The sequence below is a fragment of the Mytilus trossulus genome, chromosome 6, assembly GCF_036588685.1.
Source record: "Mytilus trossulus isolate FHL-02 chromosome 6, PNRI_Mtr1.1.1.hap1, whole genome shotgun sequence".
NCBI classification, from domain to species: domain Eukaryota; kingdom Metazoa; phylum Mollusca; class Bivalvia; order Mytilida; family Mytilidae; genus Mytilus; species Mytilus trossulus.
The window spans coordinates 19782158-19800169 of record NC_086378.1 but is presented as its reverse complement, the minus strand read 5'-3'; the positions used below and the strand labels follow the sequence as shown (position 1 = coordinate 19800169).

The window sequence follows — 18012 nt, the reverse complement described above, 5'->3', positions numbered from 1 at the left end:
CACGTATTTTTGTATTTAAAATGATTCGTTGTAACGAGAATATTTGTGGTGAATGGAAACTGTGAGGGTCACAATCTTAAATTGCTTATTAATGTTGCGGAACCAGTTTTGTTATCTGATCTGAATTTTCTGAAATGTGCAAGGTAGATAGACGTTTTGATTTTTTAACTCGGAAATGAACCATTTGTGTTGATCCCAAGCTAAACATAACAAAATTCTCTGTACAAAAAAAGTAAAATCACAAAAATACTGAACTCAGAAGAAAATTAATACGGAAAGTCCATAACCACATGGCAAAATCAAATAACAAAACGAATCAAAAACGAATAGACAAGAACAGTCATATTCCTGACTTGGTACAGGCATTTTCAAATGTAGAAAATGGTGGATTAAACCTGGTTCTATAGCACTAACCCTCTCTCTTTAATAACAGTCTCCACCATTCCACAAAGGTCTGTGAATTTTCTACAAAAATAGTGATTTTATTTTCACTAAATTCTCCTTTTTTTACTAAATACAATAATGAACTATAAATAATAATGCTTTGCAAGAAGTTTCCCCTTGATATATGTACAAAATTATATCTCTATTATTCATTGTCTGTGCTGTTTTGATACTATTGCAGTTTGCACATTTCGGAATTGACAGGCAACAGGAGGGTTCATAAACCGTACACGAAAAGATAAAATATTGATATCAGTACTTAATTTGCATCTTTGAACCCCCACCCTGGCTTGTTTTTTTAGGAGCCTGGGGTGTCTTAAAATTGTCGATTACAGACAGGCGTGTTATTGCTGATTGTTAAAGTCCTGAAAACGGATAGATGGAAACAAAAATGTTTGATATATCTGGCTTTAGGCAGCAACCATTTGATTTTCTGGGGGGTGGGGGGTGGGGGGGCTATGAATTTTTTTTCTGTGCAAACTTTTTTTTTCGCCTTCGGCGAATAACAATCTATTTTTTTAGCGACAAACCGTAAACAATTTTTTTCTTTCACTTTTAGCATTACATATAGTGGCAGCTGAGGGTGAAACAAAAAATTTTTTTTTTCTCAGGGTCCAAAACAAATTATGTTTTTCACCAAAAACTGGAAACAAACTTTTTTTTCAAAAAAAAAAACATAGCCCCCCCCCCCCCCCCTTAATAGCTATAAGATAATTTTTTCTTTTACAATACAACTTTTAAATCTTGCGGGAAACTGTTCCATGCTTTCATTGTAACCTCGCTCTAACTTATCCCCATCACTCCCCCCCAATAAAAAAACACCAAACAAACAAACCTGCAATACTATTGTCATACTTATAGTCAGAACTCAATTGTTCACAAATAAATGTGTTTTAAGCTGCTAAAGACATGATTCAAACGCTCAGAAAGTCCTTTGTTCTTTATTTTTGCTCTCCATTTTTATGCAAAACCTTTTACATTTTTATTTTATGGATTATTGTTGAAGGTCGTACGATGACGTATGGTTGTTTACACATACTTCCTTTGGTTTCTTATGGAAATTTGTCCATTAAACAAACATACCACATCATCTACTTTATATAAGTATTGTATAAATTACAACGTATTTTGGTGATATTGCAAAATGATCGTAATCCCGAAAATCGTAAACATATTTTCTTATCTTAAAAGGGGGCAAGAAGGGATCCATTAACAGCCCAATAAATAAGATTACAGTTAGTTTAAAAAAAAATTAAAAAATAGGGGTATTTTTTCTCTCATAATAACAGTAAACAGATTCACAACAATGTCAATTTCAAGAAAGCAGACAACAGCTATTTAGTCAATAACAGTACAGCATCAATGATCTTGAATATATGTCACTTTTAACTAAAATATAGAAGCACAGAACCAGGACATAGGAGCACAGAACCAGGACCGTTTTTCTTATCACCAGCACAGCGTCAGGACGATCCCGTTTAACGAACTTGCACGACTTTTGCAATATAATATTATTGTAATATACTTTGCATGGTACTTATGACACATCAGAGAAAAATTAAGCAACAAAACAGTCGTTTTATTGCCGTTCTGATACAATGTAAACAAACCCACCAGCACAGAATCAGGACCCACCAGCACCCGTCAGGACCAAATCACCAGCACAGTACGTTCTTTCGCAGGACAACCATACCCACCGTGTATGTAGTGTTTATAAAGGAATAGAGCAAAATTAAGTTTTAAAAAAACACATGCAAAACAGGAAGCAATTTAATACGGTTTAATTACCCTAATAATACAGTGTGATAGTTGTGGTATTTAGGAAAACGAAAATAAAACTCTAAAACTTTATAAAATATTTTATTTTATAAGATAATTTGTTTTAACTTTCTCTCATGTAAGGATGCGAAAATCTGTTTTTATATATATCTTTATTTCATTGTGGCTGTTTTCATGTCAGTTTTTTATTTTAAAAGTTAAAAGAGCCAGGGTCATTTTCCCCAGAGTTCTTTTCATTCGATTAGATAGTTAAAATATGTTTTAAATAGCCGATAGATGCTAATTTTAGTACATGAATATACGTCACATCATCTATGTTCATACCTTGAAGGTATTCCTACAAAAAAAAGGCCAAGACTATTGAGTTTTTTATATATGAATTGTGTTTAGTTGTTGACACCTTTTATACGCATCAGGTGTCATACCACGTAACATAGAACACCTTGTGTTACAAACACATGTAATATGGCCTTTTGTGGTATTTTAACACATGGGCCTTTCGTTGTGATACAGATGCAACAGCTTCTTGATGTTTTACCTAAAATTACGATTTACAGTGTAATTGATTTGTTCTGTGGTGTTGTTTTTTTTTCTGATGACTTAGATACCGGTGCAGGGACGGTGGTAAAAATGTCAGTACTAGTATTTATACAGTTGGTGAATTGGCGATAAAATTGCTGTTGACTGCATTTGGTACCTATAATACCATGTACAAAAAAGGTTTCGAAAAATTGTTTGTGTTGTTTTGAAACTTTTTTAAAATGCCTTTTTTTTTAGTTATGTGTATATTACACACGCAACATTTGGGCTTCATTGCTATATAATCAATTCTCGTGTTATTGGTTATGTAAAGGCAACTTCTTCAGTTTGACGGCAATTATTCCTTCCATATATGTAATAAATGTAAACACATGAATAGAAAGTAAGTCAAGAGTATGGATAGTCATAGGCATGCACAAAAAAAGCGATACATTATTTTTTCCTTTCATAAAATATGCAGTCAAAATGCTCCATAATGACTCTATGAATTAAGCAAGCATCCGAAAAAAATTGATAGAAACATTAAAATTGAATCTTTCAACACAAAAAATAAACAAAATCTGAGCGAGATTTGAACCCTTTCTTCAAAACAAACTTTCATTTGCAGTTCTATGCTCTAATGATGGAGACACGGCGATGTTTGTACATGATTTTCTTATAAGGAAGCTTTAAAGGTACAATTAAGCGATGTTTCACTTTTTTTTTATTGAAAAGCTCTTTTTATGTATTAAGGACACCTTAAACCAATTTCATTTTTGAGGGAAAAAATGTATAAATTACAAAAAAAAAAAAAAAAACATAACTCTTTTTTTGGTTTGAAGTGTCCTTCGCAAGGGATTCCCTGATTTTCCCACCTAAAAACACCCTAAATTCCGCATATTGGACTTTCATCCTTTTTGGAGGGTTAAATTAACTATCTATCACACATATCATGGAATATGAAAAATCGAGATATTGATCAAAAAGCATTTTTATATTTTGTTTTTATAGATAATTTTATTCTTTCAGCACTTTTTGTGAAAAAAAAATCAGGGGAAATTGGCCCTACCTCATTAAAAAAAAGGACAGGTTATTTTGTCATGCTTGGTTCAGACTGGTTGAGCATTTGTTAGAGCTTTGATCGAATATGGTTTAGACTGAAAAAAAATTACGTCGAGTACAGGTCGAGAATGGGTTATATAAAAACGAAGATATGATATGATTGCCAATGGGACAACTATCCACAAGAGACCAAAATGACACAGAAAATAACAACAATAGGTCACCATACCGCAATTTCACACTTATCGAGTAACAGTTCAGACTATATTCAATCGCACACATAAGGGTAAAGTAAAAGTATGGCTAAAATTAGGGTCGAGTAATGTCGATCAAAATTCAAACCAATGCAGGCTGCATAGTGGAGTAAAAATCAGTACAGGCGAGTACATATATAGGCCATTTCCGATCTTTACTGGTTTATAGTCAATTAAAGAAAAGGCAACAGTAGTATACCGCTGTTCAAAAAAATCGATTGAAAAACAGGGATGTGTCCAAGCGACACGAATGGCCCCGTCTCAAAAAAATTGAAAAATCTGCAATTTCAATGATACAAACATGATGGTAGTCTCACAAATTAAAAATCAGCTCAAAATCTGGAGGCTTATAGAAAAAAAGGCCTGTATAACTGTGATTTTCAACAATTTATCAAAGTCCAAAGGCCGTAATTTCAGCCAAAATTAGGGGAGCGGAACGAAACTTGAACCTGATCTGTAACTCTTCATGGTTAACTCACCAAAAATCACCCCAATATCTGATGGCGTTTAGAAAAACACTCTGTATAATGGTTTGTTGCGGAATGAATGAATGACGGAATGACAGAATGACGGAATGACGGAATTACCGACAAGGGTAAAACTATATGGCACCGACAACTTCGGGTTACAAACTAAAACTCAGGGAAACGCATCAAATATAGGAGGAAAACTACGAGACAACAGAAACACAACATTAAAATGTAACACACAAAGAAACGATAAAGATGATAAAATTAACTAGAAAGTGTTATGTTTTAATTTTTCATGATGTTTTATGGCCACGTCTAGGGCTGTAGGTGCAAATCTACATTAGTAGATTTAGACCCAGACTGATCCAATTGCCTATTTCACACCATTCTTACAAACTCGGGAGAGTTGAGAGAACAAGTGTCCTTCATTAACACAAGAAATAGTTCATCCCTTAACAATTTGATGAGTAGCTAAGGTAAAATGAAGTCAAGTGCACTTCAGAGCTTGTGAGTCTAAGATGTAGAACAGATTTTTGATCTAGATCAGACGAGATGTAAATGATTTAACCTGTAAATCGATGTTGATGTCAATTTATGGTAGATTTGACTGAAATGGCTTAACACAATCTTAAGACATACTAACACAAGTGAACATACACTAAACGAAACAAAATTGATCGATGATAAGATTTAAATAGAAAAGCAATAAAATAAGTGGTGAATGATTAAAGTAACAGTATAATACCGCTGTGAAATGTTAAACAAATTCATAAAATTAGTAATAACATTGAATGCAAATCCTGCCATTTACAATAAAAGAGGGTCGAAAGATACCAGAGGGACATTAAAACTCAAAGATTGTAAATAAATTGACAACGCCATGGCTTAAAATAAAAAGACAAACAGACAAATAATAGTACAGAAGCTAGACACAACATAGAAAACTAAATACTAAGCAACATGAACACCACCAAAAGGTGGGGGTGATCTCAGTTGCTTCGGAAGGGTAAGCAGACTGGCAAAAGTGACAAGTTACCATTCTTTCATCATGTCAAAATTAAATTACTGTCAACTACACATTTTTGTGGCGAGCGCAACACCAAAACAAATGAAAAACTGCAAGGGCGAGAGCTCAGGTTCATCTACAATGACTACAATAACTCATATGAACAAGATCTTGCTCCACATGTGGCACCCGTCGTGTTGCTTATGTTATTACAAATTCGGTAAATAGTCTAATTCGGTAGGTCACATTCGTGAAAAGGGAATGGTAATGTAGTTACGACATAAGGAAGATATCCAATATCATCTGTGAAACGGTTATTCCAAAACAGTCAACCAACTCATGATGACGACCGTACAATTTACGATGGGATGCTTTCAACTTCACCATTTTGAGTTCTTTGTTTAATAGCTTCCTTGTGAGTAGCAATCTTCTATCAAGAAAATCATGATAGAAAATAAAGCCCGCAAAATCATAAAATCATATCAATTGGGAGAAATATACTCCTTATGCAGGCGCTGCTGTAATGTTGCTACATAGAAATGGAAAGTTCGAAATTGGGAAGCTGAAATCATCTCTTTTGTCGTAAAGTTTTGTTTTCAACCGACCCTCAGTGTCAATTTCTAGATGTAAGTCAAGATATTAGGCACACTTAACTGTATCTGTAGTATCCTTTATCTCTAGTTCGATGGGATAGATTCGCACAATATAGTCACTAAATTTTGTATTATTTAGTAAAAGAACATCATCTATATAGTTAAAGGATATTGCTAACGTCTTATCTTTCTTACTAAAAAGCTCCTGTTTGAAGTCAGTCTCATAATAATAAAGAACCAAGTCGACAAGAAGAGGTGCAGAATTGGTTCCTAGGCTATTTACATGTATGAAACCAGGTTTAATAATTGTCAAAATAATAAAATACCTATACCAAGTGAGCAATATGACAGTATATTTGATGTGTTTAGGCTTTTGATTTGCCATTTGATTAAGCATTTTGATCTGACAATGATTAATGATGAATACATCAAGGTTAGTATGTATTTAAGTCACCAGGCTACCCTATTAGTTACAATATCAGCTGCGTTTTATCTGTAAAAAGTGTAACATGGCATATGACGTGTGTGTATGGTTGCATGTTAAGGACAGAAACTCAGACATCCAATAACACTAGAATAAAAACATATTACACACTCATTTTCGACGCATATGCATAGTATATTAAGAATATAAAACAAATGCCTTATCAGTTAAGTACTGTATACTCACAGTTAACAATAACGTTAATATGACTAGATGCCAGACTACTAACACTGTTTGAAGCAATGCACGAATACTTTCCCGCTTGGGTTTTGTTGATGTTCTGCAGGTATAGTACAGATGTAATGCCTTCTGGGAGATAAGGTCCATTCCATGTCATAGTACATTCAGGTTTACAATCAGCTGTACAGTTAATAGGACCAATATTTCCAACTGCCTCTATAGCTGTGAAGTTCTGTTTTAAAGGTATTATGTTAACTTTCCTTGGACCGTCTGAAACAAGAAATTATCTCAATGTAGTTTGCTGGCAAGCAAATTAAACTTGATACACTAATATCACTGCATATCGATGCCATTGCTCTTGATGGAAAAGGCTATTAACAGCTTTGTGGTCTTATGTCTGTACTGTCGTACTAGTAATTGATTGCAAATATTTAAAAAATTATCCGTATGCAATTTACAAGGAAACAATATTATACTGACATTAGCTAAATGTTGCTATTCCTAAGGTCTGAAATTGCAATTTTAACAAGAAGTCCGAACTACTATTGTATAACACACGGCCAGCGAAAGCTCTATTATAGTAGAGCCCAGGTGGTCGTGTGGTCTAGCGGGACGGCTGCAGTGCAGGCGATTTTGTGTCACGATATCACAGTAGCATGAGTTCGAATCCCGGCGAGGGAAGAACCAAAAATTTGCAAAAACCAATTTACAGATCTAACATTGTTGGGTTGATGTTTAGACGAGTTGTATATACATTATGTACACAGCCATGTATCACCATCATTGATGGCGATCCGATAGATACATCTGTTGTAGAGTTGTCACTGACTCAGACGTACTTATACATATAATTATTTTCTTTGACTGTATATTACATTAATTTGCAGGATCCTTTACTATAGATAATTTAGCTGATCTGTAACAATAACATCTTCATGCCTTATATATCATGTACTGTAGTACGCCGCTATATAAACTGAAGAGGAAAGGTAACACACGGCCAGCGAAAGCTCTATTATAGTAGAGCCCAGGTGGTCGTGTGGTCTAGCGGGACGGCTGCAGTGCAGGCGATTTGGTGTCACGATATCACAGTAGCATGGGTTCAAATCCCGGCGAGGGAAGAACCAAATAAATATATAAGTACGTCTGAACCAGTGACAACTCTACAACAGATTTATCCATCGAATCACCAGCAGTGATGGTAATACATGGCTGTGTACATTCTGTATATACAACTCGTCTAAACATCAACCTATGGTCACCAAGTCCAGGTTGTCGTGTGGTCTAGCGCGCCGGATACAGTGCAAGCGATTTGGTGTCACGATATCTCAGTAGCATGGGTTCGAATCCCGGCGAAGGAAGAATAAAATATTTGCTTTCTTACAGATCTAACATTGTTGGGTTGATGTTTAGACGAGTTGTATATATATATATATCTATATATTTAAGTCCAGGTGGTACTGTGGTCTAGCGGGAAGGCTACAGTTCAGGCGATTTGGTGTCACGATATCACAGTAGCATGGGTTCGAATCCCGGCGAGGGAAGAACAAAAAATTTGCGAAGGCAAATTTACAGATCTAACATTGTTGGGTTCATGTTTAGACGAGTTGTATATACATAATGTACACAGCCATGTATCACCATCACTGCTGGTGATCCGATGGATACATCTGTTGTAGAGTTGTCACTGGCTCAGACGTATATTTATAAATATAATTATTTTATGTGACTGCATCTTACATTAATTTGTAGGATCCTTTACTATAGATAATTTAGCTGATCTGTAGGAATAAAATCTTCATGCGACGCTAGATTAAAACTGACGTGGAAAGGTAACACCCGGCCACCTAAAGCTTCATTTTTTATGAAGCCCAGGTGGTCGGGTGGTCTAACGGGACGGCTACAGTGCAGGCGATTAGGTGTCATGATATATATATATAAACAAGTCTAAATTGAAAACTACGTTCAAACCTATGATTGCGTTGGATAAAAACCGCAATTTTTATAAGTGTGCATGTAAAACAAATTTCGTTGTAGAAGGGTTTAAATACAGCACAAACAACATTTTTCAAAAGACCAAAAAAGTGAAAAAGTATATTTTAAAAAAAAAAAAGCATTTGACTAACAGGTTGAACAACTGATGTTCTTTAACCCTGCTGACTGCCAATGGCGATTGCCAAATAAAATTGATCACGAGATGTAACAAAATGGATCTTTATATAAATTTAATACTGAACAGAAAACAAAACTTGTGGCCCAGATGTTATGCCACAAACATAAGGTGTCATTTTTTTTTTTTTTTGGTACACCAGATCTAGATTTCGACAATATATGTCTCTTCAGTGATGTTAGGGATCGAAACGGTGGGGAAGGCCATATAATTTACCCTCAATTTAAGATAGACTCTTGAATTTTAAGAGTCAATATAGGATGAACGGATCATATAAACCGGAGGGAAAATATTATACAAGCCCAAACGAAAAAATATAAACAAGTCTAAATTGAAAACTACGTTCAAACCTATGATTTCTATATATATATAGATGGTTCGGTTTTAATACCACGACTCCATCATTTCAAATGTTCAAATCAGTATGCCTAGACAAATATTTATGTAAATATATGAAGTTACATATAACAATTTTTGCAATTATCAGTAACAATTGGCAACACTACATGTCTTAACTAAGTTACTCGATCAACTACTATATGTAAGCTTATCATCTTATAGATTTGATTTAAAAAAAAAAGTATAAGTTGCAAAAGTCATTCTACGAGTTTGTCACTAACCATACCACACATCTTAAAGAAAATTATATTAAATCAAACAAAAATACATTTGATACTCACACTCAACAATAACACTGACAGTTGAAGATGTCTTATTCCCGTAATTATTTGTTGCCGTACACATATAGCTCCCTGCTTGATTACGATCAATGTTCTGTAGATGAAGTACGGATAAAGCTCCACTACGAATATTTGGTACTGTCCATGACATTGAGCAATTAGGATTACATTCAGCTGTGCATGTGATAGGACCAATCTCTCCTGTTGTCTCTGTTACCGTGTATATCAGTGTGTTTGGCTCAATGTTAACCTGTCCTGGTCCGTCTGAAATAGCAACAGAAAATTGATGTAGGACCTTTATTATTTAGTCACTATCCCTTTTCAAAATTTTGGATGTTCTAATTCATTTTATGGGTAATGTAAAGCCTTGTTATATCTTTATTCAATTATAACTTTGTCTACTGTCACTGTGTTAGTTGCTTGGCTATATAATGTTGTGTCGTTTTGCCTGTACCAAGTCAGGAATATGACAGTTGTTATCCATTCGTTTGATGTGTTTTAACTTTTGATTTTGCCATTTGATTTGGGACCTGGTATTACCACATAAACGATTATAGTTTGAGTGAGTGAATCTATAATAAAAGTAAAAACAAAGTCTTCTAGGAATGAAGCATTTGAATGTATAGATACATGTCAACTGTCTACATTGGGTTTTTTAATCGGTTCAAAATAGATAACAAGATTTTGTACCATCGTAAAGTAATGTGATCAAAGATGACCGAAGTCTTTATACAATTTACATGTATACATGTAAAAAGAACACAGAGAACCACATTAAACAGATGTTTATGGTGATCTCTATAAACTAACGTCAGTATATGAGTGAGGTAACCAGAGGTTACCAACTTCAAAAGGTGACAACTTTTTTGTTAGGGAACCAGAGGTAATCAAAATCTAAATATACTTACAACTGTTGTGATATGCAGTACATTGAAAACGAATACCAATTGTTATTGGTATGTCCTACCTACAGGTTAATTACTAGTACGCCTAAATATTTGCCACAATTCTGTTGTACTCGGCCGAACATTACTTAATTACAGCGTTTTTTTTTATGGAATTTACGTGGTCAATAAGATTACGTATTATTACTTAATGCTATGTGTTTTCTCATAATGAATCTCTATGTCTATTTCCCATAAACCCGTGTTAGCGTGCATTGTCAGTTTTAGAAAATTCTTATCATATGTGAACTTTTCTTTTCACACAAAAATGTTCATGTCATAAAAAACAATAATAAAAGGTAATACATACAAACCAGTTGACATATTGATCTGTGAAAAAAAAATTACCTTAAGACTAATACATTGGGTAAAATATTCCAAACAGAATGCGTAAAAAAAACACACTAGTTGGTCAATTATGAAACATACAATATCAAAAATATGTAAAATGGTCAGAATTAATTTTTACATCAATAAATGCAGAAACCATAATGTTAATAACAACAGGATATCAATCACGAGTTGTGCTCTGACATGTATTATGACATGTACTTATGTTATACTTATACTTACAATTAACCTTAATATTCACTATAACAGACATCTCACTGCCAATAATGTTTGTAGCCATACACCGGTAGTCTCCTGCCTGGTTTCTATCGATGTTCTGTAAATTCAATACAGATGTGGTACCATCAGGAATATTAGGTCCATTCCATGTCATTGTACATTCAGGTATACAATCAGCTGTACAATTAATTGGTCCAATGCTATCGGTGGTCTCTTGAACAGTGTAAACCTGACTTGATGGGATAATGATGACTTTGGTTGGACGATCTATAAGCACGAAAGAATTTTTATTTATACTTTTTCATTGTTCATGTGCTATTTCGTAACATTGTTGTCCACTTGAAGGTTGCATATATTTCATTCTAACCTTGCTTTGTTTGTGTTTTCATTTCAAAACATCCCTCCCATCCCTCCATTAATTTTAAGTGAAAGGCGAAAGATAACAAAGGGATATTCAATCTCATTAATGGAAAACAAACGAACAAAAACATTTTAATAAACGGAAAAGACCAAAAGACAAGCAACAGTATACAAAACAATAAAAAGAAAAGTAAAGACTGAGCAACACGGTCCCGATAAAACTACGCCGGTGATTTCAGACACTGTGAGAGGTTTATTTACTATTACGTAGAAATTAGTATTTTAAAAATGGATATATTAAACAGTACTAAGGGAGTTCCTCATGTTAACGCTTGGTTGACTTGTGTATTTTGATACTAGTTCCCCCTCATCTTAATTGATCATATGTATCAGTTGCTAAATAATACGTTTTTTTCTTTTTATGTTTATATGTTTGGCCGTTTATAATCAAGTCAAGCGTTAATATAACAAATTCGCACTATAGATCAAAGGTCAAGTTTTTAAAAGTATATATGCACTCAGCTTAATTTGAAAAAAATACACAGAAATCGTATGGGCATAATGTGCTTACAATTAACAATAACACTAATATAATCAGAAGTCTTATTCCAGGCCTGATTTGATGCACTGCAAAAATAGTTCCCTGTCTGGTTCCTGAAGATGTTTCGCAGGTTCAGTACAGATGAGGTCGTGGAGGTATCACCAGTAAATTTTGGTCCAATCCATTTGACTTTGCATTCAGGTTTGCAGTCATGGGCTTGACAAGTAACTGGTCCAACAGTACCTGCTGACTCATTAACTCTATAGATTAGTGTTTGTGGGGATATGGTAACATTACTCGGTCCATCTGAAATAAATAAAAATTATTATAATTTTTTTATTGTGAGTTTCATTTCGTGAATTCAATGGCACTCGTAAACACATATTGGTCACTAACCACCCGTGAAGGTATGTCTATTCTGTGACGTTGTTTGATACATTCTATCCGACAAGGTACAACCAATGTTTTTGATTTTGTTTAGCAGAAAAGTCATTTAAATTATTTTATTATCTAAACTCGACATATTTGAACTGGTAAAAAAGCGAAGATAAAACAAAATTTGACACAAAACTTAAAATGATTTTGGTTTCCAAATGAAACACTGAAAAGTATGGAAAGCCAACGGGGTCCAAATTCTTAATTCGTAACTTGTCAATTCGAAACTTGTAACTGTGTAATTTCTAAATTGATAATTTGTAAATTGTTAATTTGTAACTTGTTACTGTGAAATTCATAATGCCTAATTCGTAAATTGTCAATTTGTATTAAACTTGTACCTTTGTAGTTTCAACATCGGTTACACATTGTCAGTTTGTTACTTGTTACTTTGCAATTTCATAATGCTTCATTCGTAAATTGTGCAATTTGTAACTTAATTGTATCTTTGTAAATTCAACATTCATCATTTGTTAATTGTCAATTTGTAACTTGAAGATTTCAAAATTCTTAATTGGTTAATTGTCTTTTTGTATATTGATGTTTTGTAACTTTTAACATGTCGATTCGTGAAATGTCGAAGTGTTAAATGTCATCGTTGTATTATGACGACAGATGGCGCTCGGTTTCTTCTTTGGTGTATAAGTCTCCTGTAAGTAGAAGAAGCTCCATATGGAGTATATATATTTAAGTAATTTTAATCAATTAGTTACAGCAAATGCGTCTAAAAGAAAGCATACAAAAATTGCATGTTAACTGGATCCCAGTTTTTTTTTTTTGGTTTACTGTCGTGGACTTAAAAATACATCCCGACTAGTTCAGTTCCTCCGCGACGTAAACAATCTCCCTTATTTGCGAGGTAAAAGAAATAGTCGTTGGTCAGTTGAATATTACGACTGGATTATTCAGGTAAATACAATAAGGAGATGTGGTAATAAACCGTATGATTGCCAATGAGACAACTATCCAACAAAGCGAAGTTCAAATAAATTCGATGTAAGCAAGTATAGGCAACCTACGGCCGCTGCCAGATTTCCGTTCTATAAAAATTTACAAGAAAAAAACAACAAAATATTCACGAGTCCCTCGATCTCAACAGCTGTTTAACGCCCAGTCCTCCCTATATGAGCCCCATCCGGTGTCACACCTCCTTATAGCCCGGCAACCTTACCTAATCTAATATTTTGTCGATTTTGTTAACTAACCGAAATGATTCACGATGTTAATCAAAAAAGCTTTTTTATTTAAAAATTGCATGTCATATAAAATTAAAAAAAATCATTTGCAATGAATTCGTAACAATGTAACCCTTATATACAAATACAGAAGAGACAGGCGGACTACAACATGGTTTGTGAATTGAATATTAGGGTTATATTGTTACGAATTCATTGCAAATGATTTTTTTTTATTTTATATGACATGCAATTTTGAAATAAAGAAGCTTTATTGATTAACATCGTGAATCATTTCGGTTAGTTAACAAAATCGACAAGATATTACATAAGGTAAGGTTGCCGGGCTATAAGGAGGTGTGGCACCGGTTGTTCTTTTTTATTGTAAATTTTTATAGAACGGTAATCTGGCAGCGGCATTTTTAAGCTTCATGACCAGACACATTCTGTAGGCATGCATGTATATTAACATATATTTGTCAGTCCTAGCTTTCCCCTCCTGTCAGAATAAAATGGTCCGATAATAGCCTTTTAGGATTAATAGAAATCGTTTATAACTAGAACCTGGGTTCTCCAGTAATGATGTAGCCTTTTATAGCCGACTATATGGTATTAGGTTTTCTCATTGTTGAAGGCCGTAGGTTGCCTATACTTGCTTACATCGACTTTATTTGAACTTCGCTTTGGTGGAAATGTGTCTCATTGGCAATCATACGGTTTATTACTACATCTCCTTATTGTATTTACCTGAATAATCCAGTCGTAATATTCCACTGACCAACGACTATTTCTTGTACCTCGCAAATAAGGGAGATCATTTACGTCGCGGAGGAACTGAACTAGTCGGGATGTATTTTAATATAGTTTCCGTTCTCGAACGGAAGTCCACGACAGTGAACAAAATAAAACTGGGATCCAGATAACATGCAATTTTTGTTTGCTTTCTTTTAGACGCATTTGCTGTAACTAATTGATTAAAATTACTTAAAAAAATATATATTCCATATGGAGGTTCTCCTACTTACAGGAGGCTTATACACCGAAGAAGAAACCGAGCGCCATCTGTCGTCATAATGATCGTAAGCATAATACAACACTTTGACATTTCACACATCGACATTATGCGAATCGACATGTTACAAGTTACAAAACATCAATATACAAAAAGACAATTTACCAATAAAGAAGTTTGAAATCTTCAAGTTACAAATTGACAATTAACAAATGAAGAATGTTGAATTTACAAAGATACAAGTTACAAATTGACAATTTACGAATTAAGCATTATGAATTTCACACTAACAAGTTACAAATTAACAATTTACGAATTAACAATTTAGAAATTACACAGTTACAAGTTACGAATTAAGAATTTTGACCCCGTTGGCTTTCCATAGTAAAGTGTCTTACATATCTAAATGAATGTAAAGTTTTAAGCAATAATCATAAATTGTTTTTGAGATACGGCGCGACATGTAAAGAAAAACACACACCTGTTTTATTAACAAAGTACCGTAACTCAAAGTTTTGACGGGGACGGGCGTATAAAAAGTATACTATCATTGAACATATCACTTTTTCATTATTTTGTCAATGTCAAAACAGTCTCATATACTTATATTAGATGTACGGGAATAAATTTGTCTGGTGTGATAATGTGGAATTAAAGTAAAGTGACGTTGTTAATTTCTAAATAATCAAATTTTCATTTGAGGCAATACCAGCTTAATCAGAATAACATCCTCTTATAACATGTTTAATATCAATTTGTAAATTAAGAAATGTAATTGTTTATTTAGGGACAAACGTGTGTCCATTGTGTTTTTTTTGTCTTCATTTGATCAGTACTCAACATTTTATTCACAATGTATACATACATAGTTTACGGAAAATGTTGACAACAAATATATTGTTTAAAGTACAACACGAATTACATCCATATTGAAACTGATTCAGCAATATCTTATGTTGTTGTATAGGGTGTTCATTTTCTCTATATTTTTTAGATTTTCTGAAACGGAATGCTTTCTTACTTGTCAGAGCCTAATATATTGCTGATTTAAGGCCAATTATGAAGTATCCCCTATGTACATGTATAAGTTATACTGAAGTTAATGAGGTTCAAAGAGGGAAATTTGTATTCAATATTTTGACACATACATTTTTGGCATGAAATATAGAATTAAATGTAAGTAGCTTCTAGATTAGTGCCATTACATAGTACCTATTTTAAGTTATTTTTTGTATCAGTTATATTCAAAATCCTGTTACAGAGTTCATAATACACCAATAGAAAACTTGGTTTGCACAATTACAATAATTGATATTTAAAAATAAAGGTTGAAAACTTAACGTGAAAATGAAATATAATAGGGAAATCATGAAACTTTAAGACATATTTTGGAGATCAAGCGGTTTTGCTAATTTCATTCAATTGTAGACGCTCTAGCAACAAAATATGTAATGATTAATTATTCAATAATTATGTAATAATTAATTATTCAATAATTATGTAATAATTAATCATTCAATAATTATGTAGTAATAATTATTCAATAATTATGTAATAATTAAGTATTCAATAATTATGCAATATTTGAATTAACACAATTTGAAAGATTAATCTTTCATCGTTTCTTTTTGATTCGCATTTATTAATTTCAGAGCTGGTTGACAGACATTACATTATTTTGTTTAAAGTCGTCGGATGTTTACAAATCGACATAACTGGTCTACATATATAGTGTCTGCAACGATATTGGTTACAAAGCTATTGTGAATAGAGTTAACAGTTAAAAAAATACAAAACTCATTAAGTCGTAGATACAAGTGTTATATATAAAAAATTTATAATTTGTCTTTAATTCAAATACTCGGAACATCACCAAAAACAAACCAGCAGTTTTCACATCTTATACTGGCTCAAAAATAACAAAATTTTTGGATTTCAGCGGAAAACTTGCCAAATTTGCAGTTTATCATGAAAATATATATAACCACATAATAAATCAACAATATTTTATTTGCGAATGGATTGTATAATACAAATGACAGCAATATTGAAACAAAATTTCTTCAAAATTTTATCCACTTCAATTTAGATTGTCAGCATACATGTCCTCTTTTTATTCAAAATATGGGTTTGTAACACGACGTTGGAATGAATTGTATAACATGTATGATATAAACGACCACAATATTGGAGCACTAAGACTACAAAACCTGTCCTCGTGAATCTAGAATGCCAGCATGCTTTTCTTTTTAATCAAAATGTTGGTTCGTAACAAACATTCATTACTTTTGATACATCAGGCTTGCACGTATGACAAAATCATTTGACAACATTGACTTAACAATTACCATATTTCGATTTTATCATACCAGAATGTAAATTTACATGGCCGCTTACTACATTGGTATATTGTTTTGTCAAAATGCATTTTATAATACAAATGAAAGCTATAGGGTTACGATCCACTCCCGTTCTCTCCACCCTTGGCAGATTAAGCCAACATTTGTGAAAACAATGTTGCGCCATCTATCGGAATATTAAAGTCACGCCCATTCCGAATACATTGTTCTTGACCAATGGTAGCTCTTGAACTCTTCAATTTGGAGGTAAAAACACTGTAGCGTCTAGATTCTACACACTCTGTAAAGCCGGAAACGAAAATAGACGTCAACATGCATGCATTGGTGCATGAAACATACACAGGAACTTCTATAAGTTGATTAAAAAAATTCAAGTTGTCACTAAATATAGTCGTATGTTTAGGAATGTGAAGACTTCTTGCACAATTAACACGTGGCAATTGTTTACAAACACCTTCTACATTTACACGTGATCATGTTATAGACGTTTTTTGATTCGATGCAGCGAGTTTCGACTGCAACCAATGAAAATCCTTATCCTGTGTCTCCGAAATTTTATTTCAATCCGCCAAGGGTTGAGAGAGCGGGAGTGGATCGTAACACTTGGCTAGCGAAGATTCAATAAAGAGTGCCAGTATGCCCTTTTTTATACAACATGTTCAAAATATTGACTCTCCACATACAGTAATTGCTTTTGATATCCCAGAGAGGCTCGTATAACAAAACTGGCAAGTATTGAACCGACACACAAGTCATAGTTCAGGGTGGTTGGTATGACACTGGCATGACTGGTTAACGTTGTACTTTATAAAAATATTATGTAACGGAATTTTTATGCAACTGACATACAAATGAGAGGTTCAGCTAACTATATAACCAAGTTTCATCCATCAATTTCTACATAAAAAATGCCAACCAAGTTTGATATACGAAAGCCTATAAGGGTCACAAATCTTTTCAATTGGTTTCGTAAT

The 18012-nt window shown here is 33.5% G+C and overlaps 1 protein-coding gene across 1 annotated transcript in view; it reads right to left on the bottom strand.

Annotated features, from left to right (window-relative positions):
- Window positions 1-18012, bottom strand: part of LOC134722393 (hemicentin-1-like) — a 110638-nt gene that overhangs the window by 8975 nt on the left and 83651 nt on the right. Inside the window, exons 4-7 of the mRNA XM_063586012.1 lie at window positions 12087-12362; window positions 11159-11422; window positions 9642-9905; window positions 6798-7061 (exon numbers count right to left, since the gene is read on the bottom strand). Coding sequence (XP_063442082.1) covers window positions 6798-7061; window positions 9642-9905; window positions 11159-11422; window positions 12087-12362 — 1068 coding nt within the window. The remainder of the gene's footprint in view (window positions 1-6797; window positions 7062-9641; window positions 9906-11158; window positions 11423-12086; window positions 12363-18012) is intronic.